The sequence below is a fragment of the Carassius gibelio genome, chromosome A11, assembly GCF_023724105.1.
Source record: "Carassius gibelio isolate Cgi1373 ecotype wild population from Czech Republic chromosome A11, carGib1.2-hapl.c, whole genome shotgun sequence".
In the NCBI taxonomy this organism is placed as follows: Eukaryota; Metazoa; Chordata; class Actinopteri; order Cypriniformes; family Cyprinidae; genus Carassius; species Carassius gibelio.
The window spans coordinates 19,183,029-19,208,111 of NC_068381.1; the positions used below are offsets into that span (position 1 = coordinate 19,183,029).

The following is a 25,083-nucleotide window of genomic DNA, read 5'->3' on the forward strand; positions in this document are numbered from 1 at the left end:
CGCTCTCCAAAACGCAAATACACACTGGAGCATTTGCCAAATATGTTTCGCCAATATCAGATGGTGCCCCCGGGGCCCTAAGCGGCCGCTTATCTCGCTTGTTGGTTAAGTCCACCCTTGACTGGCGTTATTTTTATTTTTTTCGAACTTGGGTTTCAAAAATAAATAAATAAATACAAATCCATCGGACTTTTATCATAGAAAGTGTTTATTCACAGTCCCTCACTACCGGAAGTAAAGCCGGGGAACGGTCCATTGGGAGAACATGGGTTGCTGCTAAATGGTTATTATCAAGCGCTGACAGTGTTTTGTCTGCTGTATGCATGTGATCACACACTGATCTGGTGCTGATTTACTTGCATTGATCGCTTCGGTGTGCTGGTTCCTTCAGATGAGATGAAATCCTGTAATGTAATCCTGGCATCCAGGTGACTAGAGAGGCGTGAGTACTGTTCACTCATAGACTGACTAACAAAACAGTGGTTTTATATTCTTGTTACATGTTTGTTCTTATGACGTATTTTATGCTTTATAATTGTTTTAAATTTACTTTTAGTTAAAAAGCATTTAATAGGCTTTATGTTTAATAATAGTATGTTCTAGTGTGACAACATGCCCCACTATTGGATTCAGTGAACAGTACAATATGTTGCAATGTGGTCAGTAATGGTTGAAATGTTTATTAGCTTTTATCTATAGCCCAAATAAAAAAAATGTATGTCTATAAAGATGTAGACTTACCCTGATAAATTTGTTCTTGTGTAAAATGTGTGACAACTAGCCCCGGCCTCCTCTGTTTGTCTAGCTTGTCGGTTCATATGTCCCACACGATGGGAGGCTGGAGTGTGTTTGTGGCCGGCTGTGTTTGGGCGATTCTTCTCCTGGCTCTGTTTGGAGATTCCCTGGCGTCTGCGACTGAGTTTGATCCCTACAAAGTTCTCGGGGTGTCCAGACATGCCAGCCAGGCCGAAATCAAGAAAGTGTACAAGAGGCTCGCAAGAGAATGGTGAGTGATGAAACGGATCATTGGGCCAAAGACATGCACTCTCGAAATAAGAAAAGGATTTTTGTGAATAATGTTGTTTCATGTTTCATGCACAATGGTTAGCCTTCTTTTATCTGACATATATTGTGCAACTCTCTAATGATAAATAAAAATTAAATTTATGTATTTAGCAGACGCTTTATCCAAAGCGAATTACAGTGCATTCAGGATATCAATTTTTACCTATCATGTGATATATGATGTCTGAAACAAAACTTGTTTTCACAATCCATAGGCATCCAGACAAGAACAAAAGTCCAGGGGCAGAAGACATGTTTATCAAGATCATTAAATCGTATGAGGTAGGGTGGTTGCATTGTATATAAGGAATAACATGCAGTATATATAATTTTTTTTTACCAAATATAAATATATGTGTGTGTGTGTGTGTGTGTGTGTGTGTGTGTGTGTGTGTGTGTGTGTACACTACCATTCAAAAGTTTTGAATCTGAATGATTATTTAAAATTATTTTGAAACAGGTGATCAGGGATGCATTTAATTGATTATAACCAGAAGAAAAAAAACATTAATATTTAAATTGTTATACTTTCACAATAATGTTTTCTTTTTGAATATATTTTCTAATATTATATCCATGTGATGATGCTGCTCAAGAAACATTCCTGCTTATTCTCAATGCAAAAAAAAAAAAAGATTTATTTGTTTTATGTATGTTTTATGATATATTATTTTATAAATAGAATGTTCAGAAGAGCAGCATTTAGTTGAAAAGAGAATTTTTTGTTTGTAACATTATAAATGTCTTAACTTTTGAATGCTAACATATGTGTCTGTATAATTTATAATCACTCACATAATAAAATATAGATTTATTATACATGCATTACATTTAGTAAATAAATATATAGCATTATATCATTATAGTGACTTAATATATTGTATTATACTACTATAGATTTTTATGCAATGCTTCTAAAATGTATAGCTTCTGAGTGGTTTTATAGTTTTTTTATGGCATGTGTTTTTAAATGTTAACACATTCTCACAGATGCTGATAATAAGCATCTGCTTATTTTAAAGACTTGTTTTAAGGGTTTATATGCAATAAACCAATGCCACAACTTGTGGCGTTCCCTTGTGCCCAAAACATACATAAGATTTACTTTCCATAGATTCTGTCCAATGAGGAGAGAAGGTCAAACTATGACCGGTTTGGTCAAATGGACGAGAATCAAAACTTTGCCCGAGCACCGCAGGGCTTCAGACATTATCATGACAGCTTCTACTTCGATGAGTCTTTCTTTCACTTCCCTCGGACGAGTCGTGATTTCACAGACAGCAAGCACCTCTTTCACTACAATCAGTACATCAGTGAGGTTCTGCCGGACAGTTTCAAGAGGCCCTACCTGATCAAGATCACGTCAGAGTGGTGCTTCACCTGCATCCATATTGAGCCCGTATGGAAGGACGCTGTGCAAGAGCTGGAGCCGCTGGGTAAGGTCTTCAGGATTTTCACCCTCATTGTTGGTTCCTGCAGAATAGAGCATCACAGTCCCGCCTAACACCCCGAGAGAGCTTTGGTGCCGGAAGTAAATTTCCCAATTATTTCTCCCATTGACTTTTGGAAAAATCTGTATCTAAAGAGTTTTAGAGCATGTCTGAGGATAACCAGCTACGGCTGAACTCATAAGCATACAACATATCATTTACAGAGGAAAAGGTACAAGACTGTACATATTTTCATTTCGAGCGAAGGAACTACTCATCCCGTAAACCACTGAATTCGACTGAAGCCTCCACAACCGCGAACGAGCCTTTTGAGCGACTTCCAAATCTGACGACTTCCGCGCAAACTTTTTCTGCAGTGAATTTTATTTTATATAGTGAATGTGCAGTAATAGCAGTTCTTTCAGTATTACTCTTTTAAATACATAGTGTTTTATATAGGTATCGTGTATTTTATATATTGTGTGCGTGTGTGAAAGCGGTTAACGATAACCTCAGCAACGTTGTGCAGTGCTTTGTACCTGACTGCAATCACCGCTCAGTCGTCAACAGATGTCGTTGCCATTACACAAATGTTCAGTAATTGCCCAAAAAGGTATGCCTAGGCTAAATATTTTGACAGTGGCATTATAAAATGCTTGATATGACTCATACCATATGAAGGCTACAGTAGCCTAGCTAAAGGGAACGATAATGCTAACTAACGTTACCAACCTCCCTGCAAAACTCACCAAAACTTTGTAGGTCTTGTCCCTCATGCTGGCCCTTACAAAACCCACAAGCTGACCCTCGGACACGCTACACTCAACTAACGTTACATGACCCTATCTAAAGTGGGTTTCACCCTTTTGAACACTTTTGTTTTCCTCCTTGAAAAAAAGCCATCATGGCAGCCAAGGAGATCATGATTGCACTGATAAGTCTACCGTGCAAAAACGCAACACAGGTTTTTATTTTATTTTATTTTTTTATTAATGATTAGTCTTCAGTCTTCACCACCAATCAGATGCATTACTGTGGGATTGTGGGATTGTTTGGGATTGTGGGTAATGAAGTACTTATCCAGGACATTGCGAATAAACGGCATTTATCTCAAAACAAGGTAGGTGCCCCATGAACTATTGGCGTTTATATGAGCATACTATCACTTAGTACAGCTGTTGCTGGGTTTATGTCTACCATGTATGGTTACGTTTTTATGGCTTATACCCCAACTGTCAATGCAGAAATTGTATTGAATTTTTACTTCCGGCACCGGCTGTGGGCGGGACTGTGATGCTCTATTGGGTGATATACTAATCAACATACAAAGTCAGAGCACGCAAATATTGGGTAGAAGAATCTTATAGTCCATAGAAGATGGCAGTTTGTTTAATTAAATTATATAAAATACTCTGAATATATAATTTTGGTTTGGTTTTTAGGAGTTGGTATTGGAGTGGTGGACATTGGGTATGAGAGACAGCTGGCTAACCATCTTGGTGCCCACCGCACACCGTCCATACTTGGTTTAATCAATGGCAAAGTCACTTTCTTCCACTACGCTGTGGTCAGGGAACACTTGAGACAGTTTGTGGAAAGCCTTCTGCCCCAGAAGCTGGTTGAGAAGGTAGGGCTGTGTTTTGTGCTCCAGGATGGAAATACTGTGCCAGGCATTTGTGATGTATTCGCAACTCTTTCACCTTTTCTTCTTCTCTTCTTTCCTTCTCCCTGTCCCTTACTATTTTCCCTTTCCATTTTACATTTATGCATGCTTTTTGCCTTTCCCCTTTCCATTCCCTTTTCTCGCTCCCCTTTCCCCATTCTAATTCTGTTTTTTTTTTTCTTTTTCTTTTAGGTGACGGATAACAGCTATCTTGAGTTTTTAAACAGTTGGCACGAGGAGAATAAGCCAAGAGTGCTAATGTTTGATGTAGCATCTAATATCCCTCTTTTGTATAAGGTGAGTGTTTATTATATTTTTAGCCGTTCAAACAGTCATTCATATCTGTGTTTTGTGAAGTTGTTATATTCTCGTGTTCGCAGCTCACCGCGTTTGCCCATAAGGACTATATGAGGTTTGGCTATGTGGACATGGGGCTGACTGAGACCTCCAGTCGTGCAGTCGTGCAGAGGTTCAACATTAACACATACGCTCCCACCATGCTCCTCTTCAAAGAGAACACCGACAAACCGGCTGATGTTATACAGGTGAGGCCCAGCTCTCCATGTGCCAACATCCAATTACAATTGTTCTCAAAAACTATGAATCAGCTTTTTAATATATAATATTTAGGATTTTTTAAAGCCTGTTGACCTTTGCCATTTATCTAAAGTGATTTTGTTAGTAAACATTAGTTTCTTATTTATTTAGTTCCACAGTGTTTACTGATTTTTACTTTATTTGGACTTTGTGTAATTTAGTTTTGTTTTATTTTACATCAAAGTGAATGCCATGCCTCCGAGCTTTCTTGTTAGTTTTGTTTATAAATGTTCTATATTTCTTATTTATTTGGTTCCACAGTGTTTGCTGATTCTCTCTCTCTCTCTCTCTCTCTCTCTCTCTCTCTCTCTCTCTCTCTCTCTCTCTCTATATATATATATATATATATATATATATATATATATATATATATATATATATATATGAATGTAACTTTTTGTAAGTTTTATATTAGGCCAATAGCATGGTGTATTTATATATTTGTATTGTTATCAAAATTTCTATGTTTAATATAAGTAAATTTGTTGTTGTACATTCAAGCAATTAACACTGAATTGTCGCTAATTCGAAATGTGCATGGGAATTAACAAGTTATTTAAAAGTGAAGAAAAGAGGGAATACCACATACCGGTGTATAATAACCGAATAACCGGTGGGAAAATGTACTCATCCCCCCTTTTCTTCCCTAGGCAAGAGGAATGAAAAAACAGATAATTGATGAGTTTGTGTCCAATAATCGTTTTCTTCTGGTGCCGCGGCTGGTAAATCAGAAGCTCTTCGACGAGCTGTGTCCAGTTAAACAGTTCCACCGTCGCAGGAAGTAAGAAATCCCACCTCAAACTGTGGCATTAGATGTTGGTGGACTTGCGTCTCTGAGCAAACTTGTCTTTCTGATTGACAGGTACTGTGTTCTTCTCGTCACCGATGAAGGGGAGCAGTTTGTGTCAGTGAACGAGGCGTTCTTTGACTTCGCTTCCTCCAACACTAAAGAAGTTGTCAAGTTTGCTTATGTTTATCAGAGAAAGCAGCAGCCTCTCTGTGACACTCTGCTCAAAAAGGAAGACACAACCCCTCCACAGGTCAGAAACATTCATGTGCTAATACACACACATTTAGTTACATTGTTTGATGCCATATGAATTTATACCTTGTGTGCAAATGTCTTCAGGTGATTCTCCTGGAGAGACGCAGCGCTACAGGAAGGGTGTTGTATCGGACAGTGATGGGTGGATGGAATGGGAGTGATGATGATAAGCTCCGCCTCCTCGAGCAGCTTGAGCTTCTGCAAAGAGACCCCTCCTACCTTACCCATGATGCAATGCTGCCTGAACTCAACAACGAGTTTGCATCTGTAAGTTATGCAGAGGGAAATGGGCTTTGGGCTTTGATTGTCTTTAGGACTTTATGATTTTAATGTTCAGAAGTGGCAATGAGAGAAATGATTAACCGTAAGAATATTCTTTTTTATTACAGATGTTTCTGATTCAGTGGATAAACAGTGCATATGATTACCTCACTCAATTCTACTTTAATCTTCTCTACTCTAATTGGTGAGTTTAATAACAAAGTCTTCATGGACCTGTCTGCATGCAGTTTCAGTGGTTTGCGTTCTGGAGCCAGAGCTCAATCTTGGCCTGTGCTCGACCAGACGAACTGGATCCTGATGCAAACCAGCCACGTTTTTCCAAAGGTTTGAGAAATGTGACCCTATGTCTTAAGTCGCTGGGGTATATTTTAATCAATAGTCCAAAAAACATTGTATGGGTCAAAATTATCGATTTTTCTTTTATGCCATAGATCATTAGGATATTAAGTAAAGATCATGTTCCATGAAGATATTTTGTACATTTCCTACCGTAAATATATAAAAACGTAGGTAGTTTTTGATTAGTAATATGCATTGCTAAGAACTTTATTTGGACACTTTAAAGTAGAGTTGTTCCGATTCCGATACTAGTATCGGAAATATCTCCGATACCACAACAAATTCTGGCATCGGCATCGGCGAATACATTTACCCATATACCGATCCGATACCATTTTCTTAAAAAAGACCTAGTTATGACCGCAAGCTTTGCCTAACCGCTGCACGGTTCTTCTTCGCTGCTCAAAATGCATTGAAAACACAGGAAGTTGTGCTGTGTTGCCACAAGCAACCCCTGTTTAGAGCAGCGAAGAAGAAATGAAAACGCGTTAGCAGCCCTGATCTATATATGACTGGATCACTCATCACATTCTAAACTGCCATAAGACAGTGAAGCTGCTTCTATATTATAGATCAGTGGTTAGCAGTATGTCACTGTAGTACCGGTAGTTACAGACTCTCGAGTATATTCAGTACCGGCAGCTGCGTTCAGTCGCTTCCGTGTAAGTCAAAGCGCAGGGCTCCAGACAGTAGCCGAATATATACTAGTGTCTGTGAATATTAAACTGCAAAATACTATTTAAATATTACTCCCGCAAAATCTACATCTCTGTGGGTGACTGGCACAGATGCGCGAGAGCTCGCTGTTTTGTAGTCTCTGCTGTGTGTCATGAGGACACGAACGCATAAACCGTCACTTCATGAGAATTTACCGTTTCATTTGAGAATACTGTCATATCATAAACACAGACACTCAAAGATCTTCATGGCAGCCCATTAAAATAAATGTTTGGTTTACATGAGTAAATTGACAATATATAAAGCTACTGTTGTAGCCTACAGTAATAATAATACGTCTCTATAATAATAATAATTATGCCTAGATGGTTGCTTGTTTTTTACTTGTTTTGTTGTAAAGAGATTATCTGATTAATAGATCTTTTTTTATATTCCTAGACTTATTTGTTGCAGTTTTTTTATACAGTTATATTGTAAAACTTAAATACCTTTTTTAGTTTGCGGTGTTAGATTTTTGGCTGCATTTGAAGTTCTTTTTTGCATAAGAAAATAAATAATACTGTCAAATTCATGTTAGATAATAAAAATACTGTAATAAATACAGTAGTTCACCATGTATTTGTTCATGTTTTATTGAGGGATCTGTCTGAAGCACACCATAAAAAAATTCTAGCAATTTACACAGGGCTAGTAGTATATACAGCTGTATATACAGATACACACCCAGGTATCGGATCAGTACTCGGTATCGGCCGATACCCTGAGCCCAGGTATCGGAATCGGTATCGGGAAGAGAAAAAGGGTATCGGAACATCTCTACTTTAAAGACTATTTTCTTTGTATTTTTATTTTGATTGCACCTTCAGATTCCAGATTTTCAAATAGTTGTATCTCGGCCAAATATTGTCCGATCCTAATAAATCAGTGGAAAGCTTATTTATTCAATCTCAGTTTCGAAAAATTGACACTTAAGACTTTTGTGGTCCATGTTCACAAATGAACAGTGCTGCGTGTCGTTTACCTGACTATAACCAGTCTAACAAACTGGTTCTAGTGTTGAACCTATCCGGCACAGGACCCAATTTTATGCTGTTGAAACATGCAGAACGATTCAGCAATCTATGTCAGTTGAACCAGGACCATTGTGATCCGCTGTTGTAGCCTGTAAGGACCTTTGAAAAGACTGAAATCATTTGGCGAAGGGATATGGACATGTAATGCGGTTAAGACCTGGCTGGAACTACTTTAGCTGCGTTTCCCTGAAAATAATTGCACATCTTAGAACGTTCGTCAGCCAATCAGATTCAAGCTTTCAACAGCTCTGTAGTATAATGTTAAAATATCTGCAATAGACTATAAGATAGACTGGGAAAAGGTTCAGAAGCTGTACATTGTGTGCAAAAAAAAAAAGTTTTTAAATGCTTATGACAACAAATAATACAGACTAAATGATAATATGAGTTGATGACTGTTTCCAGCATTATTATTTTTTATTGAATTTACCAATTAGTAGCTCTACAATTTTATATATATATATATATATATATATATATATATATATATATATATATATATATATATATATATATATATATACGCTTGTCATGTTCTGCTTCCCCCAGGCGAGAGATGATGCCCGTACTGTCTCTGATCTTCTCAGCTCTTTTCATTCTGTTTGGGACTGTAATCATTCAGGCCTTCAGGTAGGACAGAATTGTGTGTGTGTGTGTGTGTGTGTGTGTGTTTATATCTATAGATATGTATTATTTATTTATATATATATATATATATATATATATATATATATATATATATATATATATATATATATACAGTATATAATATTGCCTTTGTAAGGAAAGTTCTTGATTTGATTGATTGATTGATTTATTGATTGATTGATTGACCGATCGAACAGTGATGCTGAGGAAGACAAACCAGCCAAACAAAAGGCCACCGAGTCACCAAAGACAGCAGAGAGCTCTCCAAGACAAGAGAGCGCTTCAACGTGAGGCACTGCTTACTTGATAATAAACTATAATAACAGCAAGTCAAATAGAGATTTTGAGATCATGGATGTGTTCAGATGTTCAGTAGCTGAATCGCTGAGTGTTGGTTTTCCTGTTACAGTCGTCCACCTAAGAAGAATTTTGTGGAAGTGACCGAGCTCACGGACATCACCTACATGAGTAACTTAGTCAGGTTAAAGCCTGGCCACATCAACGTTGTGCTGATCCTTACTGATGCTTCTAAGCAAGTACTGCTCCGGAAGTTTGCCAAAGAAGTGTTTTCGTTCTCAGGGTGAGGCCTGTGGGAGCTTTGAGAAGATGCTAAAGCCTGTTTCCGGAGATCAATCTTCTTACAGAGTTTAGGCTGTCGTCCGTTCAACTTCTTAACATAGAAGGCCACTTGACGCTTAGCACACATGCAAAACAATGCTAGCATTCAGCATCTCCCATTCAAATTTAGACAACTGAACCCAAGCCAAAGACATTAGACTTTAGTCCAAATCTGCGATAGCTGCATTTCCCAAAAACATTATGAGCCTCAGTAGATCCCAGAGAACACTGGCACCAGTGGTTTTCTACGATCTCCTTGGGCTTCCAGTGCTTTCAGTAAATACAGCTTGGGTTCACTTGAAATAATCTGAATATTCCAAACTTCTAATAGTTAGAAGGTATTATAGTTTTCGTAAACCCAAAGTACTTGCAATGCGCAATCGTCTGTAAACTGTTTATATTTGTTGCTGAATAGATCAACAACACAAACAGCATTCTGCACCTTAAAAGCCTAAAATAAATTTGAGGAACTTCATATTTTATTTTTACATACTATCAGGTATTCAGGTACAATCTTGATTGCAGACCTCAACCATAAACCCTAGTTTTGCAGGCAAAATCTAAATTTTTTGAAATTTTAAATTTCCCTCTTAAAATGTTGTTAGTCATGCAGCATTCCGAAACGGCTTAACCCAGAATTCTTCCACCTTCACTTGGAACAACCAATGGAACGTTTTTAAGGGATCAGTCGTCTGAACTTCAGTAGCATTCAAGATGTCATTTACAAGTTAGAAATCGCAGGATTCTGATTTCCAGTCATGATGCACTCCAGACAACTCAATCTGGAATTCTCTCCCCTCCACTTGGGGAAAAAGAACATTGAATGTCCATTTGTTCCTATTTCCAAGTCTGGAAAGTAGCATTACATTACATGGAATTAAACACTGAAAGAAATTAGATCTCCAAGAAGCTGTGTTGAACTCACTTTGCCTTTAACTTATATCTTGCAACAAACAAATCCAAAGGAAACACTCATCCCTACTTCCTCCCGCAGGTCTCAGACTCTTCACTACTCCTTTTTAAATGTGGACAAGCACGGCCAATGGATGGATTCCCTCATGGAGTCGGCTCCCGACGCCAGGCCGTCAGACTGCTTGGACAAAGAGGAAGAAGAGGAGGACTCCACCTCCAACAAATCAGACTACACTGGCCACATCCTGGCGCTCAACGGCCACAAGAAGTATTTCTGCTTATTCAGACCTGTCTTCACAGGGGAGGAAGCCGAATGTAGTAGGTGGTCCGACGAGGATGCAAGGAAAGCCTCGAGATCCCGGTCAAGTTCCCGACAGAAGGCCACCACTCTGGAGATCCACCACAAACTGGACCGACTGGGTCTGTGGATGGAGAGGCTGATGGAAGGAACTCTACCAAGGCACTACGTTCCGGCCTGGCCCGGTCTGGACACCATAACAGCGCAGAAATAAGACTCGCGTTTGTCCTCACGGGATCCTCTGCTGTACTGATGTGAAAGGTGTTGAATACTCAACATCTTTGTGATCCAAATGACTTAGTTACTTTTAAAAGACATTAAGTTATTCAGTAAAATGCACTGGTAATGAGTAGAGGGTGTCTTTATTTAGAGCACCATGTGCTCGTCGGCTGCTTTAGGGGCAAAACTCCTTTCTTTCTGTAACGTACATTGTCTTTTTGTTAGTATGGTTGTTTCATTACTGTATGGATGCCTATACCCAGATACAGCCACTCTGTGTAGCTTCAGACAGGGCTAAATGTGTCTTTACACTGCTGGGTATGTGGCAGCTATGGCCTGTCCTTATAATTGCATCCAGGGTCCTGAGAATTCAATAAACAGCCCAGGTTTCAGAAGCAGTTCGTATTAAGATTACCTTTTTGCCTTTTCCAGTCACAGTCACTATTTGGATAATAGGAATTAGAAAAAAGTGTGTGTGAAAAAGGTTTAGTCAGTCTACTTATGCAAAATCTCCCAACTACCAATTTACTAAACCGTGCTGCATGAAAAAAATTACATTTTTGACAACTTGAGAAGATATTAGTGAATTATCACTATGTTAAAATGTCTCTATATATCTATATGTCTCTATATATATATCATCAGTTGCCATTTTCTTTTATTATTTTTGTTGTGCATTGTTTAAGAATAACAAAATTTGTACTGTTGCAACTTGACTGTATTTATTTAAAATATATATATATATATATGTTTTTTTACAATTTACACACTTTCATACAACATTCCTTACAGTAACACATTATTAAACACAGTGTTGGGGAAAGTTAATGTTTAAAAGTAATGCATTACAATGTTGCATTGCTCCCTAAAAAAGTAACTAATTACATTTCTTTTGTATGGAAAGTATGTTATGTTACTTTACTTTAACATTCCTTTTTAAATATGAGCTTAATTGTTTTTAATATAAGAAGTTCTATTTCTGGCAAATGTAAAAGCCCTTTCATACCAAAACGTTTAATGAATAAACCTCAGGCTGAAGGAAATTTGAATTCACGCCTGTACAGCAGAAAGCAGAAGAAGGTTCAATACTCTTCAGCAATATGAAGCACAATTGTTAGTTTATCAATTTTGCTTATTAGCATGGTTGAACTGGATCATCAAAGGTGAGCAGCAAAGACATTATTTAATAAAATTGGATTAGATACATTTGTGTTAACCTATTGTAGGTTTGCATCATATTCTGAGTGTCAATTCATTGTGATAAATAATAAATCCTTTTTTTTGCTTTTTTTTTGTGCAAGTGGGATGAATTAATGCACATCCATATTTAGTCTAGAACAACATCATGTTCACAGAGCACACAACGCCTCTGTACTTCCGATTCCTCCCAATATTTGGAACAGGAGACTTGTCGGTCAATAAATGGGAAAACAAAGTAACTGGCATTACTTTTTTTGAAAAAGTAACTCCGATATTTTCTTGTAAACTAAAAAGTAATGCGTTACTTTACTAGTTACTTTAAAAAAGTAATCTGATTTCGTAACTCGCGTTACTTGTAATGCGTTACCCCAACACTGAATTAAACACCATTAATCCACTTAAACCTTTTTCTGTCTACACAGTGCAACTGAAACTACAAAGAGTTTATCGTCTAAACCTCGTTCCGAATATTCACTTTCTTCATTTTTAAATCCTCTGGACCGAAAGACGCAGGCAGCAGTTCCTCAACAGTCATCTCCACATAGGAACCGTCAGGTTTGGACAAATACACGTCCCAGTTTGCCCCGAACTGTTTAGGTGAAAACCAAAATAACATGTTTAATGAAACTTGAGTATGCTGATGTTTCAATGACATGAAAGACTGTGGTAAATGAAACTTGCCTCTCTCATGAATTGCCTGCAGCCTCCACAGGGAGAAACGAACTGCTCACACATATCACTAAAAGATGGAGTTGGTTAGAAATGTTATTCAACCACTAGATGGCCTGTTGAATGCAAGAGAAATTTACCTTGCGATAGCAATGGCTTTGAAATCCCTGTAGCCATGTGAGACGGCCTTAGAGATGGCAGTTTTCTCAGCACAGATGCCCAAGCAGAAGCACGCGTTTTCCACATTACAGCCTTGTGTAGAGAAATAATGACGTTTAAACGAGAGTGTAAATATCCAAGTATGTTACATCACACTGTAAGCAAGACAAGTAAATATTATGTCGGGTACATCTGGCACTGGTGTTTGTACCGAGTTCGATTTCTATTGGCTGGTCTGGAAGAGGCCTGTCAGGTCATGCAGGGCTAAGTTTTATTTACTCTTTGTGACGACAAAAACTTCCTCTCTCGTGCCACTGTTGTGTGTGTGATATGGTCACTGAAGAACACTAAGTGCTGCTTCACCTCAGTTCAAGGCTGTGTCACTTGAAGAAGAGCAATAAATAACTGCATTGCATAATCGGATCAAAGAGTTATCAGTAGTTAACCTGAGCATTAGCCTGTTCAGATCAATAGAACTGTGTATTTCTTTTAAATATATATATATATATATATATATATATATATATATATATATATATATATATATATATATATATATATACCATAATACATAGTTTTGTTCTGTTTTTATAGACTTATTCCATACTCCTTTTGTTTCTTCTGGCCAAAATATATTTAACATTTATGCTACATATATGTTGTAAAACTCAATGTTCAAAACTATATTTTTTAAATTTAAATATATTTGCTTTCAACCCTCAAGTACTCAAATTTATTTCAAAATATACTCAAATGTATTTCAGGAGCATATGACATGAGTGAACGTATTTTCTTGGAATTTGAAATATAGAGGGCAAACTATATATTTGAGTTTTAATAAATACATTTTAAATGGTTTAAAAAAAATATGTATTAAAATGTAAATGTTCAAAAATATAATTGCTAGGAAAAATATTTACATTAATATATTTTTTAAACATATTTTAACAAATATATTGACCCTTGTTGTGTATGTGTGTTTATATATATATATATATATATATATATATATATATATATATATATATATATATATATATATATACACACACAGAAATATTACATGTAATTTTACTTGTAAATTGGCTTCCACTAAGAGAAAATAATGCATCAAAATATACAAAACAAATTGTCTAGCAACAAGATGTACATTGCAACATTATTTTCATAATGGCCTATTACAGCCTACGATAGCCGAGGTGCAAGAATGTGTTTGAATGAAAAGAGAGCAGTGTGATAGAGAGACAGGACGATTCAGTTTCCCACATGAGATGACTGACAGCACTAACAGTTAAACTCAGGAAATACCTGACTGCTGATTGTAACGACTGGCCAATCAGATTCGAGAGACGCTTAATACGGACTCATAAAGCATGTGTTAACTCTCATTAATGTTTCAAAAGTGTTACCTGCTTTTATTCTTCCTCCTGTTGGTATGTAATGGTTTAACAAGCTTTTATGTGAATTTGCCGACAAACTGAGCACACTTCATACATTATTCACGCATTATTCAAAAACGTGTTACAGCGTTTGATGTTTCTTACACAACCAGAAACTCTCTGATATTGACACAACCTTAAGACCTTTGCGGTGCATTTCAAGCCTTTGCTCACCTGTGAAAACCGTCCCGTCGTGTGTCAGGAGTGCCGCCCCGACTCTGAACTTGCTGTAGGGGCAGTAGGCAAATTTCCTGGCCTCTAGGGATTTCCAGATCAACTCTTTAATTCCAGACAAGTGCTCATTCAGCCCATTAATACGCTCGCTTCTCATCTGTTGATCTCCCATGTTGCTGTGCTGTTGTGTAAGCTATGTGTTGTGTTTCTGCGGCTCAACAGACTTGCCTGTGACTCAGTTTTTTCCAGATCCGGCATCCAATCCCTTTTCCCAGTTCTCCCACCTCCCTGTTGTTGTGTTTGATTTGTGTGATGCTGTCATGCTGCAAAGTTATGTAATTTCCAGTCAGAGGCAAATTAGCAACCTTTCCCTTAGCCATGACGAGAGACAGTGAGGCCGAGGTATAAAGGTCACTATAACACAGTGGAATAATAATGAAAAAGCATTTCCTTCTCACATCAGACTGCTGGAGATTTATAGGCTAACAGCAATAGTAAGCTGGGAACATATTTGATTTATTATTTTATAATCTTCTGATCTTTTTTTTATCAAGATGACTATTTAAGTTGGTTAGAAATTGATTTTACACCTACATAAATATGAGTTTAACCACAAATTCTAGTACTAATATCATAATATTCTTAAATGAAGATACATTTCCTTAAGAAGCAAAATGATTTAAGACATCAAGTCTTATTTTCTGAAAAAATGTATCAACATTTCAGTTATTTTTTATTTTTTAATGTATCTGTCAATGGGGCAAGAAAATAAAAAAAAACAAGTTATTGGCAGATATTTTTTCATTTTGCTTAAATGTATCTCGATTGAGAAACGTTTAGGTATTTGTACTGGAAAACCAGACAAAAATATTAAACTATGTAAGAAAATCATTTTTGCAGTGTGATATCCAAAACCTGCTCTACTCATAAATTGAGCATCCTTGTTTGAGAACGTAACAGAATAAAACAAGTTTCGATGCTGGTATTTATCTTATCTAACAGACACTGACCGCTGGGTCTTTCTGACCGTCTGGTGTCATTTCTATGGTGTGGCAGTTCAGTTCAGGGACTGACTGTAGACCTGAGTGATGCCCCAGCCGCTCACCATGCAAAACGTGCCTCCTTGTAAAGCACCGCTGGCTGAATGTTGACATTGAGCTCTGCAGGCTTTTCCTACTAATGCACAGATCCAACAATGAATGAATACGGCAAATGTTATAATAAAGCAATAAGCCCCAAGAAGCTGTGGTTTACAGTGAATTTAAAACAGCTAAGCTGCATTGTTAGGCATGACATGAAGCGGTGATATAAAACCTCTTATAAAGGTTTCACAGAATAAAACAGAGCAAATAAAGTGTAGTGATATTAATAAACTCTGTATTCTTCCACCAAACAATGTAGTTCCTCAGAAACAGTTGTGGTTCCAACAAAGTGGTTGCTGAGCAACAGAAGTAAACAAAGGTGTATGTCTGTAGAGTCATTTACAACAGCATCGAACACGGCTCAACCAATCAGAATCAAGGACCGATAATTCAGCACTGATAATAACCAGAGAGCTATAGTTTTTTGGCAACAATGATGCATATTAGATTGATTTCTAAAGTGTGTTACTTGCTGTTTTATATACATACATACATACATACATACATACATACATACATACATACATACATATATATATATATATATATATATATATATATATATATATATATATATATATATATATAAAACAGCAAGTAACACACTCAAATACTATTTTCTTTCTTGTAATACTAAGTACATACATAATATTTTGGTAGCACTTTATTTTACACTCCTGTTCCTTATCTACATACTATGTACTTATTATAGTAATTAGAATAACTATGTAATAACTACTAACCCTGAACCTACCCCTAAACCTAACCCTACCCCATGTAGTTACCTTGTATTACCAGAACTTTCTTAGATAAATACACTGTAAGTACACTATAAGTACATTTAAGTACACGTACTGTAAAATAAAGTTCAACCAATATTTTTACTATGCATTTGCTGTTAGCACATATTTTTGTTACTTCCTAGCTGGGATAGGATAAACAAACATATACTTATTAAAATGGGTGCAATATTTATATATATCATGCTTGATGAACTTACTTTCAAGAGCATATGTCACTATCAAATGTCCTGTAACTGTACATGTAATACACCAGAACCCTGGACACACTGAACAGCTGCTCAACACCCTCTACACTGGAGAGGTTATGTTCACCCAAAACCACTTTGATTGAATAGCTCCTGTGAACGGACAGCAGATCCCAACATTATCACACCAGTACAGTCAGTGGAAGGATTCGGCCGACCTCAAATACTGTAGTAGCAGTTCCTTATCAATAAAGGTGAATTGTGACTGAAGTCTCCAGCAGTGGGCAGCAGTAACCACCCACAGCCGTTGAATGAGTGTTCCTCCGCAGTAATGGTAGTTGTTGTAATGGATAGAGGCCTGGTGGATGAGGGCTCAACTTCCTGTCCTCCAATGATTCTCTGCTGCAGCGAGTCTGTAAATGAAGAGAATAATGATAAAGCGTGGCCTGGTATGTGCTAGATAAACACTGGCTTTCAGTCATGTGGAGCAACTTCCTGTTACATATGTGTTATGTTTAGAAGAGAGCGCTGTGAGTTACTCTGGTAATGCTGTGCTTTACTGTGAAGCGTAGAGATGATGAGGAGCAAGGTGTATTCAAGGCATTTCTTCATGTTGGAGGGGTCTACTCTAAAACACAGAGGACGTTTGGAGGTCAGAGGGGAAACAAATACAAACAGCTGTGGTAAAAAACCATCACATTTTCCATGATGGATGGTCAGATACTGAATTAATGTCACAGGGAGTTTCCAACAACAGATTACTCTGCTGGAATAAAAGGTAAAAACTAAAACCAAAAAAGGTTTTGTTTAGGTGGATTTAAATCCATTGTCATGTTCAAGAAACCAGTCTAAGATGATTTGAGCTTTGTGTCATGGTGCATTATCAGAAGATGGGTACACTGTAGTCATAAAGGGAAGGACATGGTCAGCAACAATACTCAGGTAGGCTGTGGTGTTTAAATGATGCTCAGTTGGTACTAAGCACTAGCCGTGCCAGGATTTTTATTGTAGGTGGGCCTCCAGAAAACTGGATGGGACAGTTAAAATAAGCCCCAGCCCCAGTTTCCCTTCATCTCCGTTCCAGCTCTTTTCTGCGGCACTGAGGACAGCAATACAAGCTCAGTGCTGAAGTGGACAAAAAAATTGGATCACTTGCTGGTGACGATGCAGAGTCCACACGTGGGGTAGAAGCCGCTGATTTTATAGTGTAGCCACATCAGTCCCTAAGTTTATATTGTCTTGTTTGTACACTAACTATTCACAGGAACACAAACAGTAACACGCCAGGACTTGGGCTGACCTAAAAGCTCTCAGTATCTGAGCTGGCCTCCTCTTGTTTGATGCTATCATGTCTAAGACCTTGCCTTTGATTCATACAGTGCGCTGCTCTCTAAGGGAAATCAAATACCTATAGACTCTCTCATCTGACAAAATGGTTTGTCAGAGAATAGGATATCGAGTGACGGTGAAATTGGGTGGAAAGGGCAGCAGGGTGGTGGTTAACCAAAGCAGCTGCAGACCAGATCGCTTTACTGTATAAATGCACGTCTATATCCTCAGGGGAGAGCTCTAACTAGAAGGATGCATTTGCCATTTATCTGAAGTCCCACCTTGAATGTAATGAATCTGTATTCTCATAGTGCCTCTTGCAATTTGATTAGAAAAATAATGTAAATGTGTCTTCTCTCCATTAAATGAGACCCCAAATATGAAATTCTTATTACTGGTGCTGCATTGTCTTTATTGTATGTAACTCATAATCTGTTATCCAGAGCATGTTATTGTTGTTCTCTTTCACTTGACGCAGGCAGTTACAGAAACATGGCGTGTATCTCTGAAACAAAATGCTCTTGTTAAATGTGTGGTACTGCATCCTAAATAAAATCCAATGGAGAAAATGTTTGGAAGTCGCTTATAGAGGAGATGATGGATTACGTTTAAGGTGCAGCTTGCAGGTCTATTATCTCACAAAGTCACTTTCAACCCAAGCAGCTCTCTATTGGTCAGAACAGTGAAAATGTGTGTCTAAAAAATCTGCCCTGGCCAGATCAATCACTTGACTTGAATATTGTCAATCCAGATTTGGAGAGAGGAGTAAAAAGCAGATTACTTTCTGCAGCAACTGGCAGATGTTCTGATGTTCAGACATTCGACTCTTCAAAAGTATGAATGTCTACCAATATCTATCAAATGGTGGTAGAATGCCTTAATAAAGAAATATTGCCTATTTCCCAAGGGTTCACATAATTTTGTCCGACCCCTTTGGATGCTAGGCATTTCTAAGCAGGTGTAATTGTTAGCCAATGTAGTAATGGACATGCTACATGCTTAGCATAGCAACTTTCGATTCACTAGAACAAAATATCACCATAACAAGTTTTTGACCAGACCTTGATACAGTGTGTACTGTATATCCCAACAAAAGCTATGAATGCTAACAAACAGCACTGCATGGGTGTCGTACTGTTTGCTGAGGCTCTATGAATCCTCCTAAAATCAAATGATGTAAAACTGAAAGTTTAGTTTTCAGAATACCATTTTGTATCTTGATTCTTAAGGGGCGTTCACACCAGGGATGGTACTTAAATAATAATTAAAATAATAAAGTTTACATTATCATTATAAAAATCTATGAAAATAGGGAAGTCCACATTACAACTACAATGATAACGACTCATAGCAGTGGGATCTCTCATGAAACTATTTTGATGAAACATTGATAACCAATCAGAATCCACCCAACTTTGAAGAGCGCAAAGATGTAAAGTGGCAAATGACAATGAAGAGAGTGTTATTGTCAGCTGTTTTGAACAACGCTAATATCATTATCGCTATAGTTATAGTTATTCTGGTGTGAACATACCTGTAGAAGATTCTTATTTGAGGCCTTTAAGATTGGTTCCATATTAGCATTATATTTACATCACATTAGCAGTTTTAACAAGGGACTGATTAATTATCACATTCAGAGTTGGGGAGGCTTATCAGACACATGGTCATTACTTTGAAGTGATCCAGTGAGAACACATTATGTGTTATGAGAAGGTCAGAGAGGGCAACGCTGCTGAAAGACCAACTTCTTCAGCTGAATCAAACATTGTTTGATTCATAGCACCCCATGAATACTGAAATCAGAACTATGGAAACCTGAGGAACCGTGCTGATGTGATTTCCTCATCCCTTGTGGAGGGGTTTGCTAGATATAGACTAGAGTCAGAGTCAGAACTGCTTTACTCGCTCACATTAGCCATGATCATGCTGCTCTTTCTGCTGCTGTTCAGACTCATCCCAGCCAACTGTAAGTATACTGAATAATATCAGGAGCTATTTTTGTGGTTTCGCCTACAGCTCTAGCTTTCCAACAAGGCATAAGATTTACTTTTGACTCAAAATTTTGTATTTTTTTTAGACATAATCCGACATAAAGTAGAAAAAAGTCTGAATGATACAACTGTCCTCACCTATTGAAAAAAAAACTAACAAATGGTGATTTTTTAAGTATATACTTGTATTACAACGGTTTGTCAAATAATAATAAGCAAGCATCACTGATTGATTGATTGATTGATTGATTGATTGATTGATTGATTGATTGATTTAGCCAGCCTTTGAATTATTAATAAAATATTATACAGTATATTATAGAGAGGACTAATGAATAATGTCTCTCAAAATATCAGTCAATTTTGACCCTTTTGTATGTAAATGTCCAATATCTGAAATTCTATATATTTATGTCTTTAGAAATATGATATGTACACTCACATGTGTTTAAGAAATATGTTCATATTCATTACTTGTTAGTTACGCCGCATTACAAAAATTAGTGTCAGTACGTTTAAATTGTTTTGAAATTATATACGTTTTTCAAACTATATGTAACCAACAAGAAAATAAAAACTGGGTGCTAGATTGTATATATATATATTCATTTTTTGTTTTTGTTTTTGTTTTTTCCTTTGGTGAATATCGTGAAACGTGACCTTTATTTAACAGACAGGGTGCCAAGTTTGAATTTGTCAGCTGTCAATTAAAAAAGACCTTTCACAGTCCCCTTGGGTTCTTAGCTGTTTTAAATGTTTTTATAATGTTTTCCAGGTCTGGACTCTGTTCAGGGGCGCATTGTTGGCGGATATACCCCGTCGCCAAATTCAATCAAATACATCGTGTCGATACAGAGCTCGAAGGGCCAGCACTTCTGTGGCGGATGTCTGGTCCACAAGTCCTGGGTGCTTACAGCCGCCCATTGCAATATTGGGTGTGTGTTTTTTCACCTTTGCTTTAAATATATTCTCTATCTAACAGGCTGTTTCTGAGACTTACATGATATGCAGTATGGCAGGAAGCTTGATGGCCAAGTCCGTGGGTGAGTTGAATGCCAGAGTAAAGCAGACAGGCACTCAGGACGCGCGCTAACCTTGACCCGTCATCACCGTGCGGGACTTAATGAATGCTGGCTTATCTGCTGCTTGGCACAGCTGAGGCTGCTAACAGCGAGAAATACTGTCTTTCAATTCATGTCCTCTACAAAGAGTCACTGTGTATAACAAGTGATGTCAAGAATATAACTATCAGATATCAAGCTTATAACTAACTCTTTATTTATTTATTCACGTTGTTTTGGAGTGCTTTAGTATGGTGGTGCTCGAATATGATTCCAGGTTTTACTTGTCTTTAAGGATGGATCAGATGATGTTAGTGGCTGGAGACTATACTTTAGGTGTTTTTGAGGGGACAGAGCAGTACTCCAAGCCTCTGTCGCTTGTCCCGCACCCTCAGTACAACAGGAGCACCAATAATGCAGATATCATGCTCATAAAGGTACGGCACTCTGGTTCTTTGCCTCTTATAGTTATATACACTCACTTAACGGGTGATATATTTAATACTGAATATTTCACTCTCAAGTAGGTGAGGGTATAACTATAAGAATTTGACATTTCTTTGTAGTCTGGAAGGTGCTATACAAACAAAACAAAAGTATTGGATGCTTGAATCTGGTCAATTATGGTATTCATGGCTTCAGTTATGAATCTAACCTACTACAACCATAAAGAAACAACAAAGCTAAACATGATAATAGAAAAAAAATAATAAATGCATTAAAATATTTTCAAAACATTAGGTTCTGATCATCTGGCAGGAAGTTATTTTACAGACTGGTTATATATTATCCCTTACATAATTCAACTTTTCTCAACCTGTTGTTCAACCAATCAGAGTCAAGTATTCCAATTATATAACATTTAGTTCCAGTCCTTGAATTTGATTGGCTAAGCTGTGTTCCAGAAGTGCTGGAAGTTGACATCATTCGGTCAGGCTGTATCAGCAAATGCATACTCTTTAAACAGGTACTTCTATTGAATATGTAATTACTTCATGATCGTTAAAAAAATACAATAATACATTTGAATGCAGCCCAAGCGTTGAATCTTGAATCATTCATTCAACTGATTTGTTCAAAATCACTGATTCATTCAGTAATAAAACAAGTGACTGGCTGTGTCTGAATATACCTACTTCTTTACTATAAAGTTGTCTTTTCAGTATGTGAAAGGAGTAGTATGTCTGAATTCACAGTATTGATAAAACAGAATGCAAAAACTACCCAGATGACCTAAAACTTTTGCAGAGGTTATGAAGTGTGCATTCAGTGGATGCTTTAATATCCGTGAGGCCATGGGTGAGGATTTGTGAATGGCATTAAAGTAATGCAACTGAAATCAGAATTTGATTCACATGCATTTATATTTTATAGAATATACTTACTTACTTTCATGGTCATGAACTAAGTACTTATTCAAAAGAAGTAGCTACTCACATATGTGATATCCTTCAAAAATGAGTCATTGAATCATTCATTCAACAGATTTGTTCAAAACACTGATTCGTTAAGGAACACAATGCTCCTATTGTTTGCTGCTCAGAAATACGATAGATTCTGGTTTTGACATAAGTTTCGCTGACAAATCAAAAAAACATGTACAACTGGATTTGGTGTAAAAAAAAAAATCACTCAGAAATCATGCTCACACTTACCAATTTTTATTATTTACCAACTATTAAAAGGATAGTTCACCCAAACATTGAAAATTCAATCATTAATTCCTCAAAAACCCCAAAATCTTCAGAACACAGATAAAAATATTTTAGATGAACTCTGAGAGCTTACTGATCCTCCATAGACAGCAACACAACTAAAAAGTTTTATGTCCCAGAAAGGTAGTAGGTAAAATATTCCATGCCACATCAGAGGGTCAACCCTGGTTTTAAGAAGCTATGAGTTTTTGTGTGCAAACAAAACAAAAATAACGACTAATTATAACGATGATGTGACATGGACTATTCTATGTCCTCACTACCTTTCTGGGCCATAAAATGTTTCAGTTGTGTTGCCATCTATGGAGGGTCAGAAAGCTTTTGTAAAACACATTGTATTAAACATAACATTATGTTACACTTAGAAAGCCTGAAATAGTATTTTATCATAAAACGTACTCTTACTAATTCTAAAATGTAAGTTATTTAATATTGAGTTTAATACAGTAAGATGATGCTTTTATATGGACCCTGATCTGTGTATCTGTCTTTGGATGTGGGTTCTTTCAGCTCAGTGCGCCCATAGAGCTCAACAGGTATGTGTCCCTCGCCCCGCTCCCCAAACAGAACACAGGGCTGCTGGCGGGCAGGGTGTGCCGGGTTTCTGGGTGGGGCTCCACCAGCCACAGCGGAGGTCTGACGCCCCTCACCCTGCGTACGGTCAAACTCCCCATCGTCTCCACCTCCAGATGCAACAGCAGTAACTCCTTCAGCGGAAACATCACAACAAACATGATATGCGCGGGGTCCAGCACGGGAGGAAAAGACGCGTGTAAGGTAGTGTGGGAAAGTACTTGTGACAATGACCAACGCTATCTCACGACCAATTCGTATGTATTTTACGAGGTGGCTTATTCGTACGAATTTGTACGACCTCACTCGTACGATTTTATACGACCACAGTGACCGTTAGGTTTAGGGGCGGGGTTAGGTGTAGGATATTCGTACAAACTCATACGAATTGTGCAAATCGTAAAATACGTACGATTTGGCAACAATCGTATGAATTTGTACCAGTGTGGTCATACGAATTCATATGAATAAGCCACCTTGTGAAAAATGTACGAATTGCCGTGAGATCGGGTTGCAATGACCGGCTGACATTCACCATTATACAAGGATGTTGGCATTCTGATGTTCCAGGGGGACTCTGGAGGGCCGCTGGTGTGTGATGGACGTGTTTACGGCCTGGTCTCTTGGGGAAATGGCTGTGGGGATCCTAGGTTTCCAGGGGTTTATACGGCCGTGTCCAGGTTCCGCAGGTGGATTGACCAGACCATCTACAGCACATTTTCTAGATGCCTTAAGTCAGCTGGTCTTTTCAGCAGGGAAGACTAAACTTCAATGCTTGCTTTCATATAATGTACAAACACAAAAATCAGTTTCCAAAAAATGATTAAGTATTAATTAAACTGTCGATTAATCAACACTGATCAGCATATTAGAATGATTTCTGAAGGATCATGTGACACTGGAGACTTGGAGTAATGATGCAGGAAATTCATCTTGGCTGCACAGGAATAAATTACATTTTTAAATATATTACAAGAGAAAACATCATCTCTGATTGCAATATTATTGCACAGCAATCAAAGGAATGCAGCCTTGGTAAGCTTAAGAGACTTCTTTAAAAAAAAAATTCAACAATAACGACCCAAGAAGTTGAAGAAACATCCATAAAGGAAAGCAAATTAATCAAAATCTTTTGTCAAGCCTCTTACAACTACAATGCAGTTAACTCTAAAATAACGTTATTAATATGCATGATAAATGCACACAAATGTCTGAAAGTGATGTTGTGAAGACTGATCAGTACATGTTTTAATATCAGTTTGTGCATATAGTTGTAGTAATAAACAGTCTCCCTTTCTTAAGGATATTAAATGGAAATCAATGGCTGAAAATTTGCCTTTGTTTAGTTCAGTTGAGGTGTCTGGGAAGCCGTAAAAAGATTTGATGTTTGATGACCGTACTTGCAACAATGGATGCATTCACATCTAATAGCATTGGGTGTGTCTGCAATTACTCTTCTCTGAAGGTGGCATCAGTTCCAGCAGCTTTTGGTTTCACCGCCTGCACATGACACCACGTGTAAGATGATCGCCTGCATGAACTACACACAATGATTCGCAGCAGTTCATGTGTGTATCATATGAAAGCATCCCAAAAGCTCAGTTTAGATAATAACAACTTTTATGTGCCTGGAGCATCATTTATTACTTACATAATTAAAAACAATGGGTAACATTAAGCTAAAGGTTAAAGAAACCAACAATACAGGTCATTTGGGAATAATGACGTTTTTGAGGAGGGCTGCTCATGTTTGGCTGTAAAGGAGTAATCTAA

At 37.4% G+C, this 25,083-nt stretch overlaps 3 protein-coding genes across 6 annotated transcripts in view; 2 read left to right on the forward strand and 1 right to left on the reverse strand.

Moving 5' to 3' along the window:
- LOC128022592 (dnaJ homolog subfamily C member 16) overlaps nt 1-12,157 on the forward strand; it is a 78,551-nt gene extending 66,394 nt beyond the window's left edge. The window contains exons 1-15 of one of the 4 annotated variants that reach the window (XM_052610303.1): nt 216-428; nt 806-1,006; nt 1,281-1,347; nt 2,180-2,501; nt 3,938-4,122; nt 4,351-4,455; nt 4,539-4,703; nt 5,406-5,536; nt 5,618-5,795; nt 5,885-6,067; nt 6,190-6,266; nt 8,722-8,802; nt 9,018-9,107; nt 9,230-9,400; nt 10,433-12,157. In XM_052610303.1, coding sequence (XP_052466263.1) covers nt 397-428; nt 806-1,006; nt 1,281-1,347; nt 2,180-2,501; nt 3,938-4,122; nt 4,351-4,455; nt 4,539-4,703; nt 5,406-5,536; nt 5,618-5,795; nt 5,885-6,067; nt 6,190-6,266; nt 8,722-8,802; nt 9,018-9,107; nt 9,230-9,400; nt 10,433-10,862 — 2,418 coding nt within the window. In that variant the 5' untranslated portion in view covers nt 216-396 and the 3' untranslated portion in view covers nt 10,863-12,157. Of the gene's footprint in view, nt 1-215; nt 443-805; nt 1,007-1,280; nt 1,348-2,179; nt 2,502-3,937; nt 4,123-4,350; nt 4,456-4,538; nt 4,704-5,405; nt 5,537-5,617; nt 5,796-5,884; nt 6,068-6,189; nt 6,267-8,721; nt 8,803-9,017; nt 9,108-9,229; nt 9,401-10,432 lie in introns of those variants that run through there. The other 3 variants (XM_052610304.1, XM_052610305.1, XM_052610306.1) reach the window with 3 other exon arrangements.
- On the reverse strand, nt 11,564-14,780 carry cdab (cytidine deaminase b). Its single transcript, XM_052610321.1, has 4 exons — nt 14,509-14,780; nt 12,877-12,988; nt 12,749-12,806; nt 11,564-12,656 (listed from the first exon to the last, which is right to left on the reverse strand). The coding sequence occupies exons 1-4, from the start codon at nt 14,678-14,680 to the stop codon at nt 12,519-12,521; spliced, it is 480 nt and encodes a 159-aa protein (XP_052466281.1). The 5' UTR covers nt 14,681-14,780; the 3' UTR covers nt 11,564-12,518.
- A 5,107-nt stretch (nt 14,781-19,887) lies between these two features.
- Nucleotides 19,888-24,697, forward strand: LOC128022845 (trypsin-like). The gene is made up of 5 exons (XM_052610619.1): nt 19,888-19,936; nt 20,737-20,896; nt 21,318-21,459; nt 23,248-23,514; nt 23,881-24,697. The coding sequence occupies exons 1-5, from the start codon at nt 19,888-19,890 to the stop codon at nt 24,073-24,075; spliced, it is 813 nt and encodes a 270-aa protein (XP_052466579.1). The 3' UTR covers nt 24,076-24,697.
- The last annotated feature ends 386 nt before the right edge of the window (nt 24,698-25,083 follow it).

What these genes read in the sequence shown, in the direction of transcription:
- LOC128022845 (XM_052610619.1), top strand. Translation starts at nt 19,888, where the DNA reads ATGATCATGCTGCTCTTTCTGCTGCTGTTCAGACTCATCCCAGCCAAC. An exon ending in CAGACTCATCCCAGCCAACT is followed by an intron (nt 19,937 to 20,736) that starts GTAAGTATACTG and finishes AATGTTTTCCAG; the next exon opens with GTCTGGACTCTGTTCAGGGG. An exon ending in GCCGCCCATTGCAATATTGG is followed by an intron (nt 20,897 to 21,317) that starts GTGTGTGTTTTT and finishes CTTGTCTTTAAG; the next exon opens with GATGGATCAGATGATGTTAG.
- cdab (XM_052610321.1), bottom strand. Translation starts at nt 14,680, where the DNA reads ATGGGAGATCAACAGATGAGAAGCGAGCGTATTAATGGGCTGAATGAG. An exon ending in AAAGCCATTGCTATCGCAAG is followed by an intron (nt 12,807 to 12,876) that starts GTAAATTTCTCT and finishes TCCATCTTTTAG; the next exon opens with TGATATGTGTGAGCAGTTCG. An exon ending in GCAGGCAATTCATGAGAGAG is followed by an intron (nt 12,657 to 12,748) that starts GCAAGTTTCATT and finishes TCACCTAAACAG; the next exon opens with TTCGGGGCAAACTGGGACGT.